The 19,517-nt window shown below is 40.7% G+C and overlaps 1 protein-coding gene across 1 annotated transcript in view; it reads right to left on the bottom strand.

Annotated features, from left to right (window-relative positions):
• Window positions 1-19,517, bottom strand: part of tafa5a (TAFA chemokine like family member 5a) — an 82,519-nt gene that overhangs the window by 41,134 nt on the left and 21,868 nt on the right. The window contains exon 2 of the mRNA XM_071540038.1: window positions 11,735-11,884. Within this exon, the coding sequence (XP_071396139.1) occupies window positions 11,735-11,884 (150 nt within the window). The remainder of the gene's footprint in view (window positions 1-11,734; window positions 11,885-19,517) is intronic.

Here is a 19,517-nt window from a genome sequence, read left to right as displayed (position 1 = left end):
CAGCCCTTCTTGACAGCCCTCCGTCGGCAGCGGCAATCAAATGGCAATGGAACTCAAGAGATGATTGGCCCATCTTGTCGGAGCTTCCATCAAGAACTGCCAAGCAATAAAAGCCTGCCAATTTATAATCCAACGTGAATATGCAATGTATCACTGAGGTTGTCATAGACAGACACTTGGGCAAATAAGGGGAATAACTGAAAAACAAGCTATGTTTTTTACATCTCACATTTTTATGCTTGCCAGAAAGGCAAGAATCTACCTCTCTCTGTAGCGATTTGAAGCGAACAAACAGGGAAATAAAACATGGATTTGCGACTGGATTGCCTTACGTTTCAGCCTGATCTCCTGAAATTTGGTGAAATGAGCATGATATCTTCAAATACAAATACGTGCTCCGTGCATAAAAAGTGAGAATTACATATTCCCACAACAAAAGGATTATGTGAAGTTTTAATTTTTAGCTTTTTCTTATTTAACGACCAACCACCTTTTCCTCACCTTAACCAAATTGTTTTACTTTCCTAACCTTAAACCTAACCTTAACCAAAGTTGTTTTACCAGCCTAAACTTAACCTTTTCACATGACAAACAGGTGGAAATGGCTTGTCCAATTTGTGCTATCGCCACATAATCCAATTTGTTGTGTGGCTACAACACAAAGTCTATGTTTCAGACTCTGTGCTCATTTCATGAAATTTTATGAGATCAGGTTGTTATATTTACAAGAAAATCTAACTTGTTTTCACTATATAAACATATGTATTCAACAACTGTTTTATGGTGGTCCACTTCCCTAGCTATCAGTTTTCTTTTTTCTCAGTCTTGGGACAACAATTAGGATGAGGGGCTACAAAGCAGAGCAAGACACACAAGTTGGATCTCAGGCTAGCTGGGATACACACTTCTTCAGAGGAGGAGAAATCTTAAAGTCTGCGACATTCTCATAAATAAACGTCCATTTTGCTACTCTGTTGCTGATTGATATGACACTGATACTGATTCAACCTACACCAAATTCACAAAAGCTTTTACATTTGCTACATATGCTGTTCTAAACACTTGAGTTTATTTTCCCGGAAAAATTGCATTACAGGAAGTGATGCGTTTTCCATTTCCAGCAGCAGAAAGAACGGTTTGTTTGGAATAAATAGAAGAAGAACTGGGTAATTCGCATCAACAGTGACAGTCACCATGGCTGAACAAAGAAAAAAACAGTAGCTACAGAAACTCAAACTTCATCAACAGAAAATCCAAGGAAGATGTCACGAATATAGAAAAACACAAGGGTGTCATATGTCACCACTTTAACCATGACACAGTCACAATATTTCAGCAGTAGTTAAAACTATGTAAATAGACTCACTTGAACATGCAAAGAGACGACCTCCCCCTGCTGTAAATTGTAGCTTAGGCCCTGAGGGGGGTGAAGAAGCAGTAATTATTAATTAATTGTTCATGCCCTGTAGCCTCCCAAACAGACATAGCCCCTTGGACATGCGTTCGCGGCAGGGAAACTTTTCTCTTCCAATTAGACCATCGAGGTGGAGAGGGCGAGAGCACGGACCATCAAACACAGCAGCGCCGGCGAGCAGGCTGGCGGGAAGGAGGGAGGGAGGACAGGCGGCAGGCGTTTAGGAGGCGCACTGCGGCATGCCGTGCCGAGAGGCGGCACTGGCCTCCTCGCCGCCCCCGGCCACCGGCGGGGGTTCACCACCAGCCAGGGTGGTGTCAGAGAGGGAGAGAGAGAGAGAGAGAGAGAGGAGAGAGGAGGGAGAGAGAGAGAGAGAGAGAGAGAGAGAGAGAGAAGCTGCTAACTCTCACCAACACGTAGTCTCTGGTGATTTATTCACAATATCTGTGTGGTTGTATGTGTGCGTGTGTGTGTGTGTGCATTTATATGTGCTGTATTTGTGCGTACGTGTGTGTTTGTGTCTGTTTGTGTTAGTGTCTGTGTGTGTGTGTGTGTGTGTGTTCTCAGAGAAAAATAATGCAAAAAGCAGGGTGGGAGTGAGTGACAGTTGAGCTGAGACACTTTAGCACTTGAAGATTTATAAGGCCAAGATGTTAGGATGACTCTGATGAGCTTATCAAGTGATTGGTGAGTTGGCCTTGCTGAGAATCCTCCTCTATGAAGAGTTCCGTAATACTTCAACATAAGGACCTGATAGCTCATTTGAAACCCAGACGAAGCGTGTGAAGTCAGTACACCGAGCCAATATCCCTCTTCATGAACACTTACTTGAGGAGTGCTGATCTTTAGCTGAATGATTTGGCATTAAGTCAGTGTAGAATTTAGCAAGAACTATAAATAAATTAATTTTTGTTCCCCGAACAAAATTACCGGTGACTCACAGTTGCTTAGGTAACGGCAACTTTCAGCGATGGCATTGGAATAAAAAGCAGAATTTGTTAGGGCCAATTGTGCCTGGCATGAAAACAGCAGAAAAAAGACCAAAAGTGGCTGAAAGCCTGAGGTAAATGCAGGTAGAGTAATCTGAATATGAGTGCTTTTCACTGTATTTATATATGCTTATCATGCACTTCTCAAACACAAAGGAACTTCAGTGGCCTCTTTCCCATTCGACCCGGATTAATTGCAATAAAACATAGAGAGCAAGATGCACAATAATAGGGCATCAATAACCCCTGACGTTATCAACAACTCAGAACCTTGGAACACCTGGGTCCACTTCATCACCTCGCGCTTCTAGATTTATGAAGGTGGGGTGCAATGGGTTCTGGGCAGAGGGGATACGTGGGTAATGCAGTTTCATTAAGAGAGAGCATAACGACCTGCCTGAATGCATTATGGCATCAGTATAAGCTATATCATCTGGGTATTAAATATTTACAGTCAATGTATGCATATAGAATGACTCCTGCATACGCATCCAGTGGACTACTTATTCATCTTTGGCTGCATTAACATCCATCATTTTGGGGAAAAAAAAAAAAATAGCTCCGATCTACACATCTAAAATGATAGCTGGCATGAAAGGAAGACACTATGAAATGTTGTTTCAGCTCATAAGTCCTTGGAGGATTATATTATCTCCATTTTATTTGTGTATTTTGAAATATTTAAGGGAATTTGGAAAACATTTTTTTAAAGAAAATATATGCTGAAGGAACCAAATATTAAGGACATCTTTCTGATATTGAGTTCCAGCCCCTTTTGCACAATCCACATCAACTGTCTCAAAGCTTAAAAATCCTTCTCTAACTCATCTGCTTCTCTTTATTTACATCTCCTCCTTTGTAATTGGTCTATATTTAATAAGGGAAATCATTAAGAGATAATGGCTTTTACCTGGATTCACCTCATCAGTGTACTTCATGAAATAAAATGAAAAGTGTCCCTAATACTTTGTACATTCAGTTTATATATATATAAACTGAATGTACAAAGTATTAGGTGTACGTGTATATATGTATGTATATATATACACATATATATATATATATATATATATATATATATATATATATATGTATACATATATACATGTATATAGTCTGATTGTTGGCAAAAGTCCAAAATCATAAGTCATTGTTTAATAAGAACAAAGAATACGTTAATTTTGAAGGAACAGTGGAAACTGGATCTGACACGTTTTGCGAATTCAGCAGGGAGAGGCTACAAAGAGACACAATGCAAGGTTAATGGATGGTAAACTTACTGTAACTCTGACACAGAATGAAAGCAAGAGCACAACACTTTGCATTATTTTTATGCTAATGTGCGCCACTCGTCAGTTTTTCACCCTACGGGGAAAACACAGGCATTCTTTGTATTATATTTCTGCTTGTCATACTGCAAAACACACCCGGCACAATATTTCTGTGTCTGTCTGTGTAAGCCCACAGAAAACTGTTTTGATACCGCTCACTCTGGAGAGATATTTCTGCATTAAGGTTGTGGTAACAAATCCAGAGTGCCCCTTCCTTCCCCAAAAAGAAAAGAAAAGAAAAGAAAAAACACAACCAAAACTCGTTTGGGACTTTTGTTCTGCTTTTTCTCTCATTCTCTCAATCCTCTTTCACAGCGGAGGCTTGGCAGTTGCAGCAAGTTGCCTCGTTCAGGGGAGTTTATGGGGGAGAGAAGAGTTATGAAAAACATCCATAGAAAAAACATGCTTTCTCAACTTTCTTGACTCAACGCTTTGGTTTGGAGTTCTAGAGAGCTCTTACTGTGTGTTTGTAACAAATACCAGCAACCACAGTCACAATTTGCTTTAGGTAAATTCACCAAATTTCTTGTTTACCTCCCCTGTTGTCTAAATAAAAAAAACAAAAACAAAAACAGTTGTATTGTGATGGTGCCATAAATATATTTTATTCATCTACTTTTCTCCTTTTCAAATAATATCACATACAATGCCATGGGTTTGAGTTTGGCTCAAAGTTTGTTATATATCAGGGACTTCTGTGTTTTATCTTTCCTGTCTCTCTCCACCGAAAACTCCACACTATCTAATGTTGCATAAAAATAAAACAACAATTAAAAACAACGTTATTAAAAGTATTTTCTGACCTACAATGGATAATGCAAAACTGAAACGAATATTAGTTTCTAAAGAAGCTAGCAAAGTAACTTAAATTCTAAGCTGACAAAGAAATAACACTTTACAGACTGGATCCTCTATATCTTTTTGGAGATACTGAATGATAAGATAGTTGTTTTTTTTCTTTATTGGATATCTAGCATTTTGGAGATTTGGAAATATAATTTCCTGAAAGCACAGCCTGACCTCTCTTCATCTTCACTGACCTGATTCACAATGGGAATGTGAAATGGATTTCTTTCTTCTAAAGGTTCTCTGGATTTTTTTTACTAGTAACCTCTGCCATTGCATTTAGTAACACAATGTCTCATCAGCACACAGAACTGTACTGCTGCTGCAGATGCAACTTATACACTGTAAATAAAGTATTTTCTTCTCCCTGGCCCTAAAATAAGTCTTACAACAGCTGCAGCCATTTGAAATCGTATCTATAGGTTATTGTGTTTTTTATGTGTTTATATTTTTTGGTTTTGCTGTTGTGATCTATTATAAACTCTGTCTGCAAAAACAACATTCCCTTTAGGAACAATAAAGCCTGAACTGAATTGGTAAATGCATTTCCCAGTGTCTCAGACAACTGGATGCTGATGGATGATTCATTATGGCTTATCACTTCTTGCAGGAACAGTATAGCTAACTGGCTCATTTTGCTGTATATTTCAAAGAGTTTAAATCCGTCTTATTCCAAAATGAGAGATCCACTACTTGGACAAAATTACACTTTTCACAAACTCATTGCTGATATGAAAGCAAAACTCAGTATTGACCAGTTTTGAACTCATAAAAGGTTTTGTCTAAGACTCTCACATTCAATATACTAAGATTTTGAGGATGGACTATGTTTTAACACCAGGAGGATGGCTGTTTTGAATTTCAGCTTGCAAAATGTCCCTCCATGAGTTTTCCTGGACCCACTTTCTGTACCCACCAGTGTTGTTAGATGTTCGAAATCATGCAAGGAAATAGTAGTTAGAAAAGGAATTACCCTCACAGTTGATGGTGTTAAAATATTTCATACTCAATTGCAGATAATGTGTTTTCCTCAAAGTGGATCTGTAGTTGTTTGGAATGTAACCATTTATATGGATGAAGAGTTCTGTTACAAAATTAGATATTCCCCATTTGAGGAAAACCTGACACAATTATTGTTATAACACAAAGTTAAAACAAATTAGGTTTTAAAGAATAGTAGGCAGCTGAAATTGGTTGACAAAATGATAACATTTTTGCAGATGGGATATTTTAGTAATACTCAATGATGCATTTCTGGTCGTGATTTTATTCCCCAAAAAATGAATATATGACATTTTAGAATAGAACTGTAGAATAAAGTGTGAACAGCACCGGTGTGAATAAAAAGGCACAGGATGCAGAAGCGACAGATTGAGGGAGTCGTGGCTCCAGGGCCTGATTGGTAGTGCAAAGGACCATGTGATCTCTCCCTTTCTGTTGCTCTCCAGTATAGAGGCGCAGCCGCCAAGCCAGCACACCCAAGGAGACGCACCCCACCTTAGGCTCAGGTCTCCATCTGTCCCCCCTCTCCCCCTCCTCTCCCCTTGAAAAGTCCACAGCCCTTGGTCAGTCCTCAGTCTGCACCATACATGTGTGTGTTTGAAACGGAGAGAGAAGCAGAAAGAAAAAGAGAATAGAGAAAGAGCGACATTACAGATTCACCACAGGACCATCTTTCCAGCACCAGTCCCCCTGGACAGTGCTGCAGTAGCGGCTAGCTAGCTAACTGGCTGCCGGAGCTGACATGACATGTTTCCCCAGCAGACTCTGGCCCCCTCCTTTCCTCCCTGGATCAAACCAGTGGGCTGATGCAGTATGATTGGAACTCTGGTACTGTCTAATAGCCCAGAGACTAAGCCTGACGCATGCTGTTGTCTCTATCACCGCCTGATTCACTGGAACAATTCTTCATATGCAAGCCACCAAGGGATGTACATGCAGTGGTATGAGCATACATTTTTTAGCTTGCAATGCAGCTTTATAGGTATGGCCATGCATTATGTGTCTTTGTCTGTGTCTCATTTGTTTTTTTTCTCTCTGCCTCTCTTTCACATACACATGCACACATACACACAAAGGTGGATACACATTCACACAGGCATGCAAATGAGCACGCACGCACTGTTTTTTCCTCTCTAAATCACTAACACCATTAGCAGTGCTGTCAGTGGGCTAACCCTCTCAAAACTGGTCACCTAGGGTGCTTTAATCAGTGTCAACAGCGCAGCAAAGGAAGCCCAAACACAAACACATTCACCTCGGGCATGGACTCCCCACTGAGATATCACAGCCACCACAGCACCATCACGACCCTTGACAAGACTCACTTAGTCTCTGGAGTTGCCCCCCACTGCAACTCTGTCACTCTTGCCTGCAACCAACACTACTTTGCTCTCTGTTTTTGTTTCTCTCTCTCTCGTCAGCAACAACCTGTGACTCTCTCTCTCTCTCCCTCTCTCTCCCTCTCTCTCTCTCTCTCGGTCTCACCCTCCTAATAGGAATCAATATCAGCTCCCTGAAAAGTCACCAAGCACAGAGGAAAAGACTCAAGAGCATGAAATTGCAGATAAGAGAAAGTATGTATTTATGCAACACCAGGCTATGCTGGGCCCCCTGTGGGTAGAGCCATCGAAGACAAGGAGAGAGGAGAGGAAGAGACAATGAGAGCGTGTGCGCGTGTGAGAGAGAAAGACGGGGGGGAGAGGAGTGAAGTAGAAAAATATGAGAGGGAGGAGGGCAGAGAGACAGCGTGAGCATATCTTGCCGCAGAGGTGAGATTCTTGGAGGATTTTGTTGTTTTGAAGCTAGTCTCCTTGTGGACTTGCGCATCAAACAGCGCAGCTATGGAAAGCTTATCGTGTCGACGACTTATCTACAACTTTCACCTCCTCAAAGCAATAAACAGACATCAAGCAGCTGGAATATCGGAAATACACAACGCACAACAACAAAGAACAGCTCAATCTTTGGGATCAACACCACTGCTGTGCATCCTCTGTTTTCATTACTATGTACCATTTTGGAAGCGGGGCGAGAGTTTTGATGGAGCTATGGATTATCCTGTGTGTATGGGATGACCTATCTTAACAGAGTATGAAGCATGAAGGACACAGATCGTGTCAGCCAAGGCAAGGGGATATTACAACAGGGAGCAGACCTCAAGGACTCGAGTAGATTAAAACCGATTGAAATCCCATTTGTGGCTTTTGGGGTCTTTTATGCCATCTCTCTCTCTCTCTCTCTCTCTCTCTCTCTCTCTCTCTCTCTCTCTCTCTCTCTCTCTCTCTCTCTCTCTCACTCTCTCTCTCTCACACACACACACACACACACACACACACAATATCCCCAAAGTGAACAGAGTAGAGTGTTTCTCAGAAACAGACAATAAACAAATAAGATTGCATTTGTGGAGACAAGCGTCTCAGATGTGCATGGCAATAATATCAAACTCTGGGATTTAGTAATATGAGCAGCAATAAAGGTTTGTGTGTGTGTGTGTGTGTGTGTGCAATGTGACAACGTGGGAGGAAATCCTAGAGTATAACCTTACACACAAACACTCACACACACACACACACACACCCAAACACATGTGCGTAAACACAAGCACATTATGTGGATATTTTATATTTCAAAACCAAAAACTGAACTTGAATAGTTGTTACTGCACTTGAATATTGCATTGTACAATAAAGATGTATCATTTTGTTACTTAAAATTATACTTGTATATATTACACTTATAGATATACTCATATATTCAAAGCAAAACATTGAACATGAATTATTATTATGATTATAAGTTATAATCAGTTATTATAAGTTGCATATAAGATTTTATACCTCCTGAAAATAGTTTATAAGTAATGGTAAATTAATGGTTCTGCAATTCAAGTAATGTCAAATAAATTGTTATGTAGTTCACCAACATTTTCAAGTGAGTTTGCTTTAATTTCCTGGATGTTGAACTTTTCGATTTACAAATGAACCCTAAGTTGTCAGTCAGTTGAGGATGTGGTGGGACGTCACTGTCAGTCTAATTAAAATAATGTTAAAAATAATTTTAGAATTGTTCCATTTCCAGTTGAGTTCCACATACAATTTTATCCAGACACAAATCTATATACAAATAATACAAATGCAAATCTCTGTAGTTGTTGCACTCAGCTGAGAGAGACTTCCAGTTGGTTTATGATGTCATTGGCAGCACCATTGTGAAGATTGCGATCATTTTAAAACACAGTTCATCCTTCCAAAGTTTTCATCTTGTCACTTTAGCATTGATCTACACAGAAATTGCACACAGGAAATTGGACCCGACTGCAACAAGAGCAATGCCATTTCAATACAAACAAACTATGGACTACAAAAGTAATCTTATCTTAAAAACTATCACACAAGCTTCACTGCACAGAATGAAGAACACAGAAGGAAATCATCGAAACTCAGTTTTGCCATCTGTTCCAAAAGCCAGACTTCACTGCCTATCAATTTAAGCATAATTCCTCATCAGTCTGCAGTGTATCATCGTTCAATTTCACAGAAATACCATAAAATTGATACATTTTTATTGCCTTTAATCACTATTTTGACTGGCATTTTTTGTAGTATATTAAAGCAAGTGACAAAAGGTTGAGAGGGAGTGCATTACATGCAGTGTAGATTGACTCAAGCTCAGTACATTTTATACTTAGTCTGCTGTCTCACAATAAGCCCTATGAAAAAAATTCAAATATATGTATATAATTTCTCCCATGTGTTTTCTTGCTGTTACCCACTAGATGGTTCTACTATGAACCTCTACAAGAGCCGCCCACCTGCTTCTCTCTGCCTGGTCTCTGAAGAGCAAGCTGATAAGCACAGACTCTCTCCTGAGGAAATTGACTATCTAGGCTACATGAACTGCCACAGTGCTCCTTGGAGCCCGCATTTCTATGAATGCCTCCTGACATTGGATAAATACCCTGGATTTATACAGTATCCCATCAAGTCGTCCACGGGCAAATAGGAGAAGCTTACGGACAGCAAAGCGACTCCAGACCGCAGCCACCTCACAACAACGGGACCGGGTTTTGCTGTGAGACTATGAATGAGCAGACAAGCCTTCATGCCAAGCTGTTTGCGTCAAGTCGTCTGCGCTGGGTAGACAATGGATTTGGAGGAAATGATTTTGAGAATGGGACTAATGAGGTGACCTATCCTGAACAAGCTCACATATCCTCTGCAGACCTATGCTACTCCAATCAGGGATACAACCCTGGAGATGCGTCAAGCTGCACACAGTCAAAACAGTACAGTCCACTGCAGGTCTGTCCCGACGTCAGAGCTGTGTATTCAGCCATCACCGATGCCTACAACCTGCCATCCCACAAGCCAGAGGCCACATCGACATTTCAGAATGGTGATAATGGTAACGGCCGCCCCAAAAGGCAGCGGAAAGGCAGCTTGGAGAGTCAGGAAAACCCAAGCTGCAAAAGGAACTGTCTGAGTGCTGGAATGGAGAGGACTGAAGAAGGCGCCAGGGTGACTTCTTCAAGTCAGCATGGAAGCTGGAGAGCAATGTCTCCAAACATCAAGAGAAAAGCCCAGAAATAATTTCCTCGACCACTGGAGGTCTGAGAGGAAGCCAAAACAACAGCTAATGGGCGTCTCTCTCTCTACAAGAAGACTGCTATTTTTTTCTTATTTTATTCTTCTTACATTTTCTTATACTTTTTTGCATGACATATAATAAAAAAATTATATGTATCTAGTATTGCTGGTGATGTGCTATAGCCACTGTCAGAAATGTCAGTGTTTTCTAATGGTTTGATTAATTATTTGAATGCTGGAATGTCTTCTAGTGATACATGTGCACAGAAAGCACTCTAAATGACAGTTATTCAAGTAGTGATGGGTTAGTAAGCTGAATTTAGACACCAGTGAAATAAATTTCACATTTTGTATTACTGCACTGAATTACATTGAATCAAGTTGTTGTTTTGTTTCTGTTTAAATATATTTTCTCACTTTTTTTTTTGAATTTGGCAATGTTGTAAATGAGGTTCCTACCCTCAACATGTTCTGAGATTTAAATAAAGGTTATAGGCTAATAATAATAATAATAACAATAATAATAATAACAACAACAACAACAACAACAACAACAATAATAATAACAATAATAATAATCATAATCATAATCATAATCATAATCATCATAATAATACTCATTTATACACGCACATTTAAACCCACACTATTCCATAAAGTCTAAGCCCATCTTATAGTTAAAAAAGTGGGGGATTTAGAGAAGATGAGATGCAGAGATGCAACTGTCAATTGGTTTGGCTCTATGATCCACTTTGCTGTTCTATGTAGGTTTATCCACCTTAAGCCCCCAGTTAAACCAGCCAAACTCTAACTGCTTGGGACTGATGACTTGATTTTTAGTTTTTAGTTTTAGTTTTATTAGGTAGGTAGGTAGGTAGGTATTTTATTAATCCCCGGGGGGAAATTTCTTTGCCACATTATTATTTGACAATTCACTTTAAAAGGACAATTCCATGGTTGCAACACCAATGTACATGCACAATAAAAAGAACATCAAGGATAACACAAAAAAGTCACAGGACTTATTTCCATTGTGGTCCTTGTTGTAGTTAGATGTCGTAGAGGTGTGTGCGTGTGCGTGCGCGTATATGTGTGTGGAGATAGTGGAGTACGGCATTAGCGGCATATAAAAGCAAAAAAAAAATCAATATACAGAAAATATTCACATTGGGCATTAACAGGCATTGTTCAGACAACAGGCTAAAGTACACCCTTCCTATTATACTAAAACTGGTCCATTAAATGAGCTACGTACATCCCTGCCTACACAACTGTCTTTACAGGGGTATGTTATCTAAAAGCCAGTGTTTCAGTTTTGCCTTAAATGTGACTGGGTTTGTAGTCTGTTTAATGCTGTTAGGAACCTTATTCCAATCCTGGGCACCCGATTGACATAATTGAAAATACTTGTGTTTTCTTTATGCACTTCAAGACCAACATCATCCAATCAAACACTCAGACATGTATCAAGAATTACGTGTTCATGTTTGAGTGAAGACTGAAGTGGCCCCTTAAAGTAAGTGATAGCAAGCCGAGCTGGGACAGCCCGTCCCCTCATCTTACCGTCCACACAGGCGGGTCTGGCTCTCGTAGTTCCAGCGATCTGGCCCTTCTTACAGGCGCAGCGGGCCGTCTGTCTGGCGATGGTCCGCCGTGGTTGGCTGCTGTCCCTGTCCAACGTCACAATCTCACACGTCCCCGCTGCCAGCTGGCCTAGAAATGACATTGCACCGCAGGATACGAGGTCAGAGAGATGAAATCATAAACAGGACAAAATAAACCATTGTACAGTCTCTTCTTTTAAATGTGTTATATTTTATTACACAGATCTCTATGTTTACTTTCTGTTTATGTTTACAATTCCTCCTGTTTTTCATAGTGCTTTGTAGCTAAATGGGTAGAGCATGGTGCGAACATTGCCTGGTTTAGGGGACTGGTTCTCACTGGAACGACCCATACTCAAAAAGCATGCATTCATGGCACTGGTGTGTCCACCTAATGTGTTATTCTGCAACTTGTGTCTATACCAGGACAAATTATTGGTACATGTAAACATAGATGGCAAAGAAATTTGACGCTAATTCTTATTCTTAAGCTTTGTTAAGACAATTAGGACACAATCATATAACAATATAATAAAAAATATAATATAAAAGCATATTAGATCAGTGAAACAACATTAATGGCCCATTAGGTGGCAGGGTGACAGGCATGGACAAACAGTGTGATCCCGTTTTTTCTACAACATAACTGACTTGAAACACTATGGAAATGCAATGTGGACACAGTTTTAAACTCTTTTCTATGCGATTTCACATTGTGCAGGAAGAGCTGCGGTAGCCTTAAGGTTTGACGGGGGCTTGTGCCTTGGAGGTCATCGTCAAGGTGCCTCTGAGCAAAGTGGAGCTGGAGTGGAGCTGCTCAGAAGCCAACAGTAAAAGACTGCAGTTTTACTGGGCAGCTCCCAGATGTGAATGTGTGCGACTGCATGTGATAGCATGTGTGAAATCACGAGTTTAAAAAGAAAATAGCTAAGAAATCCCTTTTAGAATAGAAAAACCCAGTGTCCCAGGAGCTCATTAGCTAAGTTTAACTCTTCTGCTCAAAGAGAATGTACATGTAAAGGTTGGCTTCTGTTCTGGGATCAAAGAATCATCCCGAGCAATACTGAATATCCCAGACTACCCACAAGCTATTTCCCATTAAGGGCCACCTCTTATCAGCACATCTCTATGAAGGTAATGTACTCATTAGCCATGAATGAAACGCATGAATACTGATGAACTTTGTAATTGCCGCCGAGCCCCCCCACACTCACACATCCTCCATGTATTCAATCAAGTGACCTTTGCCCTTCAGCTGGCCCCTTGCTGCTCACAAATTAACCTCTGTCTGTGTGTGGTGGCCCTCAGGTGCCATCCTGGAGAGGCTTATCAGGGTCTAATTGTGATTGGCAAGAGGATGGAAGTTGTGATTAAATCTGGACTTTAGTCCCGTACACTTGGGTGACTAGCTTAATGAACTGAGCCACGAGGGGTCATGCCCAGGGTAATGGGGATCCATCATGACTCAACCACACACCGGTACCTGTGGTGGCTATGGAGGGAGAGGATAGGTGTGTGTGTATGTGTGCAGTTTCCTACACTACCAGTCAAAAGTTTGGACACATTTTCATTATTTTCCACATTTTAGAAAAATAGTAAAGACATCAAAACTATGAAATAACACAAATGGAATTATGCAGTGACCAAAACTATCTTATATTTTAGATTTTTTAAAGTAGCCACCATTTGCCTTGATGGAAAGGCAAAGGCTTTGGAAAGAAATTCATACATATGCATTTAACTTCACTATTTCTATTTGTCTAAGAAACAAATTTCAAGCATTTAAGCATAAGCCTTTAGAGCAAAATGGCTTTAAGATAATTAAAAACATACTACATTCAATTAGGCATGTCCAAACTTTTGACTGGTAGTGTATATTGTTTTTAATGTCCATGTAACATGTCTTTTTTCAGTGTAAAATGCTCTTAATAAATTGTGTGTCTGTATGTGTGTCAAGGTACGCATGCATGCCCTTGTTTACCTGCCGCATCTTTTAGGATAAAGAAGCACACAAACTTCAGAAATATGAGCTACACTCAACAATAAGGTGTAGAGAGCAAAACTAGGTTGTGTATTTCGGAGTAAACAAACTGGAAGTAGCCAATTAATTCACCCACGGATGTGTGCACAATGTTGATGGGAGCTGTCTTTTCTCCCTCACTCTTGCTCTCTGTCTCTCTCTCAATCACACACTTACTGATTTTTAGTCCCAGTCAATGCTGTATATGGACTCATGTCTCTCAGTTTTTATTCATCTCTCCCATGTGTCCCTCTCTCTAAGAAAGGAACATAGTGTTATGTGCAAGCCATGTTTTGTCGATGCATTAGCTGTAAATACAGGTGAACAGAGAAGATAGAAGAGGTGATTAGAGATGTGTGGTAATGCGTCAAGACTGGATGCTAAAAATGCATCGTGTCAACATCATCAAATCTGTCATGTCCTTCGCAGCAGGAGATCAAGAAACAACCCCCCCCCCCACCCTTCCCCCCATATCCTCCTCCTCCTCCCCCATCCTCCTCTCTTCCTCCTCCTTCCCCTTGCTTTTGCTCTGTTCTCCTTCATGCCTTCTCACTTAACTCCCTCCTCCCTCTTGCTACTTTTCTGTCTTCTCTGGCTGATGCCGGATAATGACTTGTCATGTAAGTGCCTGTGTGTATGCGCATCTGTTCATGTGTGTGTGTGTGTGTGTGCGTTTACTCCCCCTCCCACCGCCCTCCACCCGCCACCACCCATCCTCTCTATAGATCACCTACTCACTGCCTTCTTCCTGCCTTCTTTCATTGTCAGTTCCTCTCCTTTGAAACTCTTCTCCAATGCAAGGAGCTGGGAAGAAGATTTCCGCTCTCCACGTCTTATGCAATCGCACGGATCACTGTGGCACTGAGGTACCATGTGTCAAGTCAACAAGCTCAAAGACTGCGGCTGACTTGACTCCACAATTCTCTGTTGTTCTGCTTTCCTGAGTCGGTGGAGCTCATTAACTGCCTGCCTTTCATCAAACACGGGACTCGCTTTCACTGTCCCATCGTAGCTGTTCTGAAGCTGATTGAATTTCAAGTTCACGTTGTTGTCTTGTGTTCTGTCTTCTTTGCTGCTGCAGTGACCCAATTTCTATAGTGAATATTAAAGATCCATCTTATTTTATCTCATTAAAAATAAAATTAAATAATTGTGCTTCGTCTCTCTGTCTAACTTTGCATACGGTGAAGATAGATCTTGAAAACAGTAGATTACACTACATAAATAAACAATAAAATACCCACCACAACACACAGTAAACCCATATAGTAGTTCAATGTAGGCGCATGTTAAGGTTAGAATTAAGGACATTTTACACATTTAAGTTTCAACTGCCACTCATGATGAAAAGTGTCAGGTACTGTAGTTTACTCTGCTACTTCTGCTGTTCAAATATATTTAACATGTAAATGGTTTAATTGTTCTGCAGCTGCTGCAGTAACACTAGATCGCAAGGCACAGGGAAAACCATATTTGATTGATACAACTGATAGCTGCACTATCATTCATACTCAAATGAACTGCATTTTGGGCTTGGCTTGTTCTTGAACGTACCCTTGTGCTTGAATGCATTATAGACCACTTTGCTACTAATCATAATAATTCAAAAAGCTACAACTAGATGAGTATCAGTATTATGAACCAGAGGAGTGAGTTTATCCAGCCTCTTCTCTCTATTCCACTTCCAGAACTCAAGTATTTGAGATGATAGAGAAAACAAATTCTATGGAGAAATGCAGAAGAGAAGCAGAATTTTAAACCAGTTGGTTTAAGTTACCAGTATACTAGTTAACTACAGTTCCTCCAAATATTGTGTGAGGGAACTTGAGGACGCGCCGGTCTTACTCCCCCAGTGCCGCGGGGGTTGACTTCATTCCTTCCCTTCTAAAACAAATTGCTCCAAGCGTCCCTGTGGCTCAGCCGTCTAGAGCACGGTGCCGGGGATACCACATGCATCGCCACTCTTAAACAAAACAAAGCAAATAAATGAACAAAACTAAATCTCCTCAACAAAACACACTGTTTTTAATGGCCTGGAGAGTTCTGCAGAGAAGGGTAGGAACATTTATAGGATTCACAACTCCAGCAAGGGAGTTTGCAGAAAGCACGATTATACATAGCAATTATATTATTATATATAGCAATGATGAATGAATCATTGCTATGCCCTGATGAAGGCCGTGTGTGGCCGAAACATGTTGGCTTGATTTTATCTGTTCGACCATGAACTAGCCTTTCATTAAAGGGTTAGGGCTTTTTAATCATATGAAGAGTGCCTTGGATTCGCCTTTTTTTGACAATTCTTGCTTTTCTCCTATTTTTTGACCAGAGAGCACCTTCCTACAGTAGTGTTTTACCTGTCTTAGAATGTCGTAGCCCTCCTATTAGTATCCTTTTTAGTATGTATAAATAACTGACATTCCATAAGCCATTATTCAGGTTTTACACATTCAAATCCAAAATATCAAGATATAGCCAAATCTCTTCAGTCATCTGGCTAACTGTGTAATCCTGCTTCCTGGAATAGCCCTATGGATAGTGGGATAAATCTAAACCTGGCGGGTGTTCTCAGAAATGAACCCAAAGCTTCTACCACCAGCGCTATGATTTATCATCACCCTTATCAGCTCCTGTTGTCGAGCAGTTGTCAGCTTGGCCAGCCAAATGGCTGATTAAAATATATGTGTGGCCACCCTAGAGTGAAATGAAAGCTCTGACTGTGGCAGAAGATGGATTCATGTGGCCGAGCGTACAGCTTAATACAACGTAATGTTATTGACATGCTCCTATGCTTTATTATTTCTCCGCCCGCTCCCCAGCACATTACAATCGCTCTCCCATACACGGCCATTTGACAAATGTCCAGCGCAGCATACAAGGTAGGAAGACATGATTGATTTTTTCCCTTGTACCTCTTGCCCAGATGTTTGAGAACCATAACAGTATGTTGTTGTTTTTTCAAGAAGCTCAATTTCATCCGTTTTTTTTTTTGTTTTTTTTTATTCTTGCTTTTGCTTGCCCAGAGACCCAAATAGATCTCAAAGCTGCATCTTACTGTCTCAATCTGCTGAATCAAATGCTTAGATATTTATAATATGTGTGGTTCAGGGTTGAAGGGAGGTACAGGGGGTGTATTTTCCCTAGAAAATCTGCAGCATGCTGGAGTCATGCTGGTGTCACATACTGTGCTGCACAAGAGAGAAACCACACACAGTTATTTCCAAACTATTTCTGACTGTCACATTCAATGCAACACCAAAATGCATTCTGCCATAACATTTACTGAAGACACTGAAGCATAGTGAAACAAAACAAGTTTCTAATTAGCACACAATTTATAGTAATATTCTCTGTAACCCTTGTGGCAGCACACACAAGATAGATAGTGACACACGAGGGCTCATATCCAAAAAAGCTCCAAAATGTTTGCTGATGGGAAATCAGCACCAACAGCTCGCAGGCCCTAAGCAATAAAATAAATGTTATTCACTATGAATGGGAGCAATACACTTGCGTTCAGTTGATATTGGCTCTGAACCCATTGAATCATGCTGCATCATTGTATAATAAAGTATCAGAGAGAGCATATACCAACAGAGGGGAGATTTAGTTTTTTGTTTTATTTGGAAATGGCTTATGACATCAGCAATGCAGATGGTTTTGTCAATGGGTTAATGGTGGGCAATTCAAAAAAAAGTCAAAGCAATGTAAGGTGAAGAATGTTAAATGCTGAAATCTAACATATTGATTTGTGTATAAAGCAAACAACGTAATCATGGTGTCTCTGAGGAGCCAATTGAGTCCTGTATGTGTGTGTGTGTGTGTATGTGTGTGTGTGTGTGTGTGTGTGTGGCTGTGTGCACACACTATTGCAAGCCAAAGCAATATAAATGATAAGGAAGCCAATATATGGTCTTACACACGTCAAAAGCACGCATTAGTAGAACCCTTACTAACAAAATCTTTCTTTTCCACATATTCTCCACTTAACCCAGAAACAGTATGGGGCAGCTTGATGTAGTTGGAAAACTAGCACCACATCTGTTCTTTTGGAGAGGGCAGAGTGTGTGTGTGTATGTGTTAGCGTGTGTGTGTCTATGTGTGTATGTATGTGTGTGTATACATGTTAGACATTGCCAGACTAAAATACTATATCACTCCAGCATGCTACAGCTGTTTGGAATGAGAGAGGAGAGTCCAGCGCCAAGACTGTGAGTCTGAAATCCCATTTTGGATCCAAACGCTGCATTAGTAGAACCTTGATGTCTCTCCCCCTACCCCGAGGCCTGGCGGGCTAGTTTTTAAATGAATCCTTTTAACAAGCCTAATCAGAGGCTGGAAGAGCCAACTGAACAGCATGTGGCATAGCGGGAAGGAGAGCGGAGCAGACAAAAAACACAGCTTTAGGTAAAAGAGCAGTCCGATGATGTAAGGCCCGAATGAAATCTCCAGATCGAACTGCACTAAGTGAGGCAGTGAATACAGTAGCTAAGCCAAGGCCACTAACTTAGATGCCAGTTTCAACTTATTTTAAGACTTGAAAAGCCTTGAAAGAAATTTGAAGTCAAGTCCTGTCCTTGATGTTCAGAAGTGTATTACATGATGCGGCAATTCACATGTGATAAGATGAACGGAAACGATGCGTAGAAGATGCAAAGAACAATTGTGGTGACATTACTACTGTATATTATAGTGAAAGCTTGATATATACACAGCGCATGCCATTTCTCATTCTAATTCATTTTGTAGACTTCATTATCAGTTAACATAGCTGTTTTTATAATTAGATCACAGGTTTGATCCCCATGATAGCCAGTTTCCATTTCTGCCTTTGACCAAAGCACAACACTGTGTAAATGTTTGACCCTGTGCTCTCTGATCAGCCCTGTAGTGCTGACATTCAAACACAAATGTATGAAGTTCCTACACAGAGTGTAAAATTGTGACTGAATCGACAACCAGCCAGATATTGTAGCGTTCCACCATCTTGTACTGTGCAGTAAATCACTGTTTCACAGAATCACCTTGGACTATTTCCAAATTGCCTTGACTTTACAGTAGACATTCATTTCCCCCCATCGCTGATTGAGTGACCCAAAACTCATCATACGGCCAGCTTTAAAATTATTAGTACTCTGCCCAGGCTGCCACAAGTCAGAGAAAGTTCTGGAGACAATTCTCATTGGGAGCACTCTCTCTCATCATGACGAGGGAGGGAGAGAGAGAGAGAGAGAGAGAGAGAGAGAGAGAGAGAGAGAGAGAGTCGCGGTGTGGCCAATCTATTTTGGGGGAGGCATGCTTGTCTGAGCGCTTCGCTTGCTTTTTGGAGCCACTCCGAGAAGTGATTTGATTTTCCTTTGCTGCCCTTTTCCTTAAAATGCTTGGGCAAGCAGCAGCCACATATGAGCGCTAACACACACACACACACACATACACATACACAAGCATAAGCAAATCTCTCTCTCTCCCACACACACACAATATGTATATATACACACATAAATGGCCTACTCTCTCTCTCTCTTTCTCTCTCTCTCACACACACACACACACACACACACACACATTCACTCACACCCACACACAAACAAACAAGTAAGCATGCACCCGCAATATGTACGTACACACACACACACACACACACACACACACACACACACACACACACACACACAGTAGCATGGAGTCCAAAGAGCTTCAGAGCTATTATGTAACTCTACCC

The sequence above is a fragment of the Centroberyx affinis genome, unplaced genomic scaffold (genome assembly GCF_046629955.1).
Source record: "Centroberyx affinis isolate AG114_WGS23_722 - 3 ecotype Tasmania unplaced genomic scaffold, CSIRO-AGI_Caff_v1 ptg003554l_1, whole genome shotgun sequence".
NCBI classification, from domain to species: domain Eukaryota; kingdom Metazoa; phylum Chordata; class Actinopteri; order Beryciformes; family Berycidae; genus Centroberyx; species Centroberyx affinis.
The sequence above is the reverse complement of the archived record's forward strand: the minus strand, read 5'-3'. Positions and strand labels throughout refer to the sequence as shown.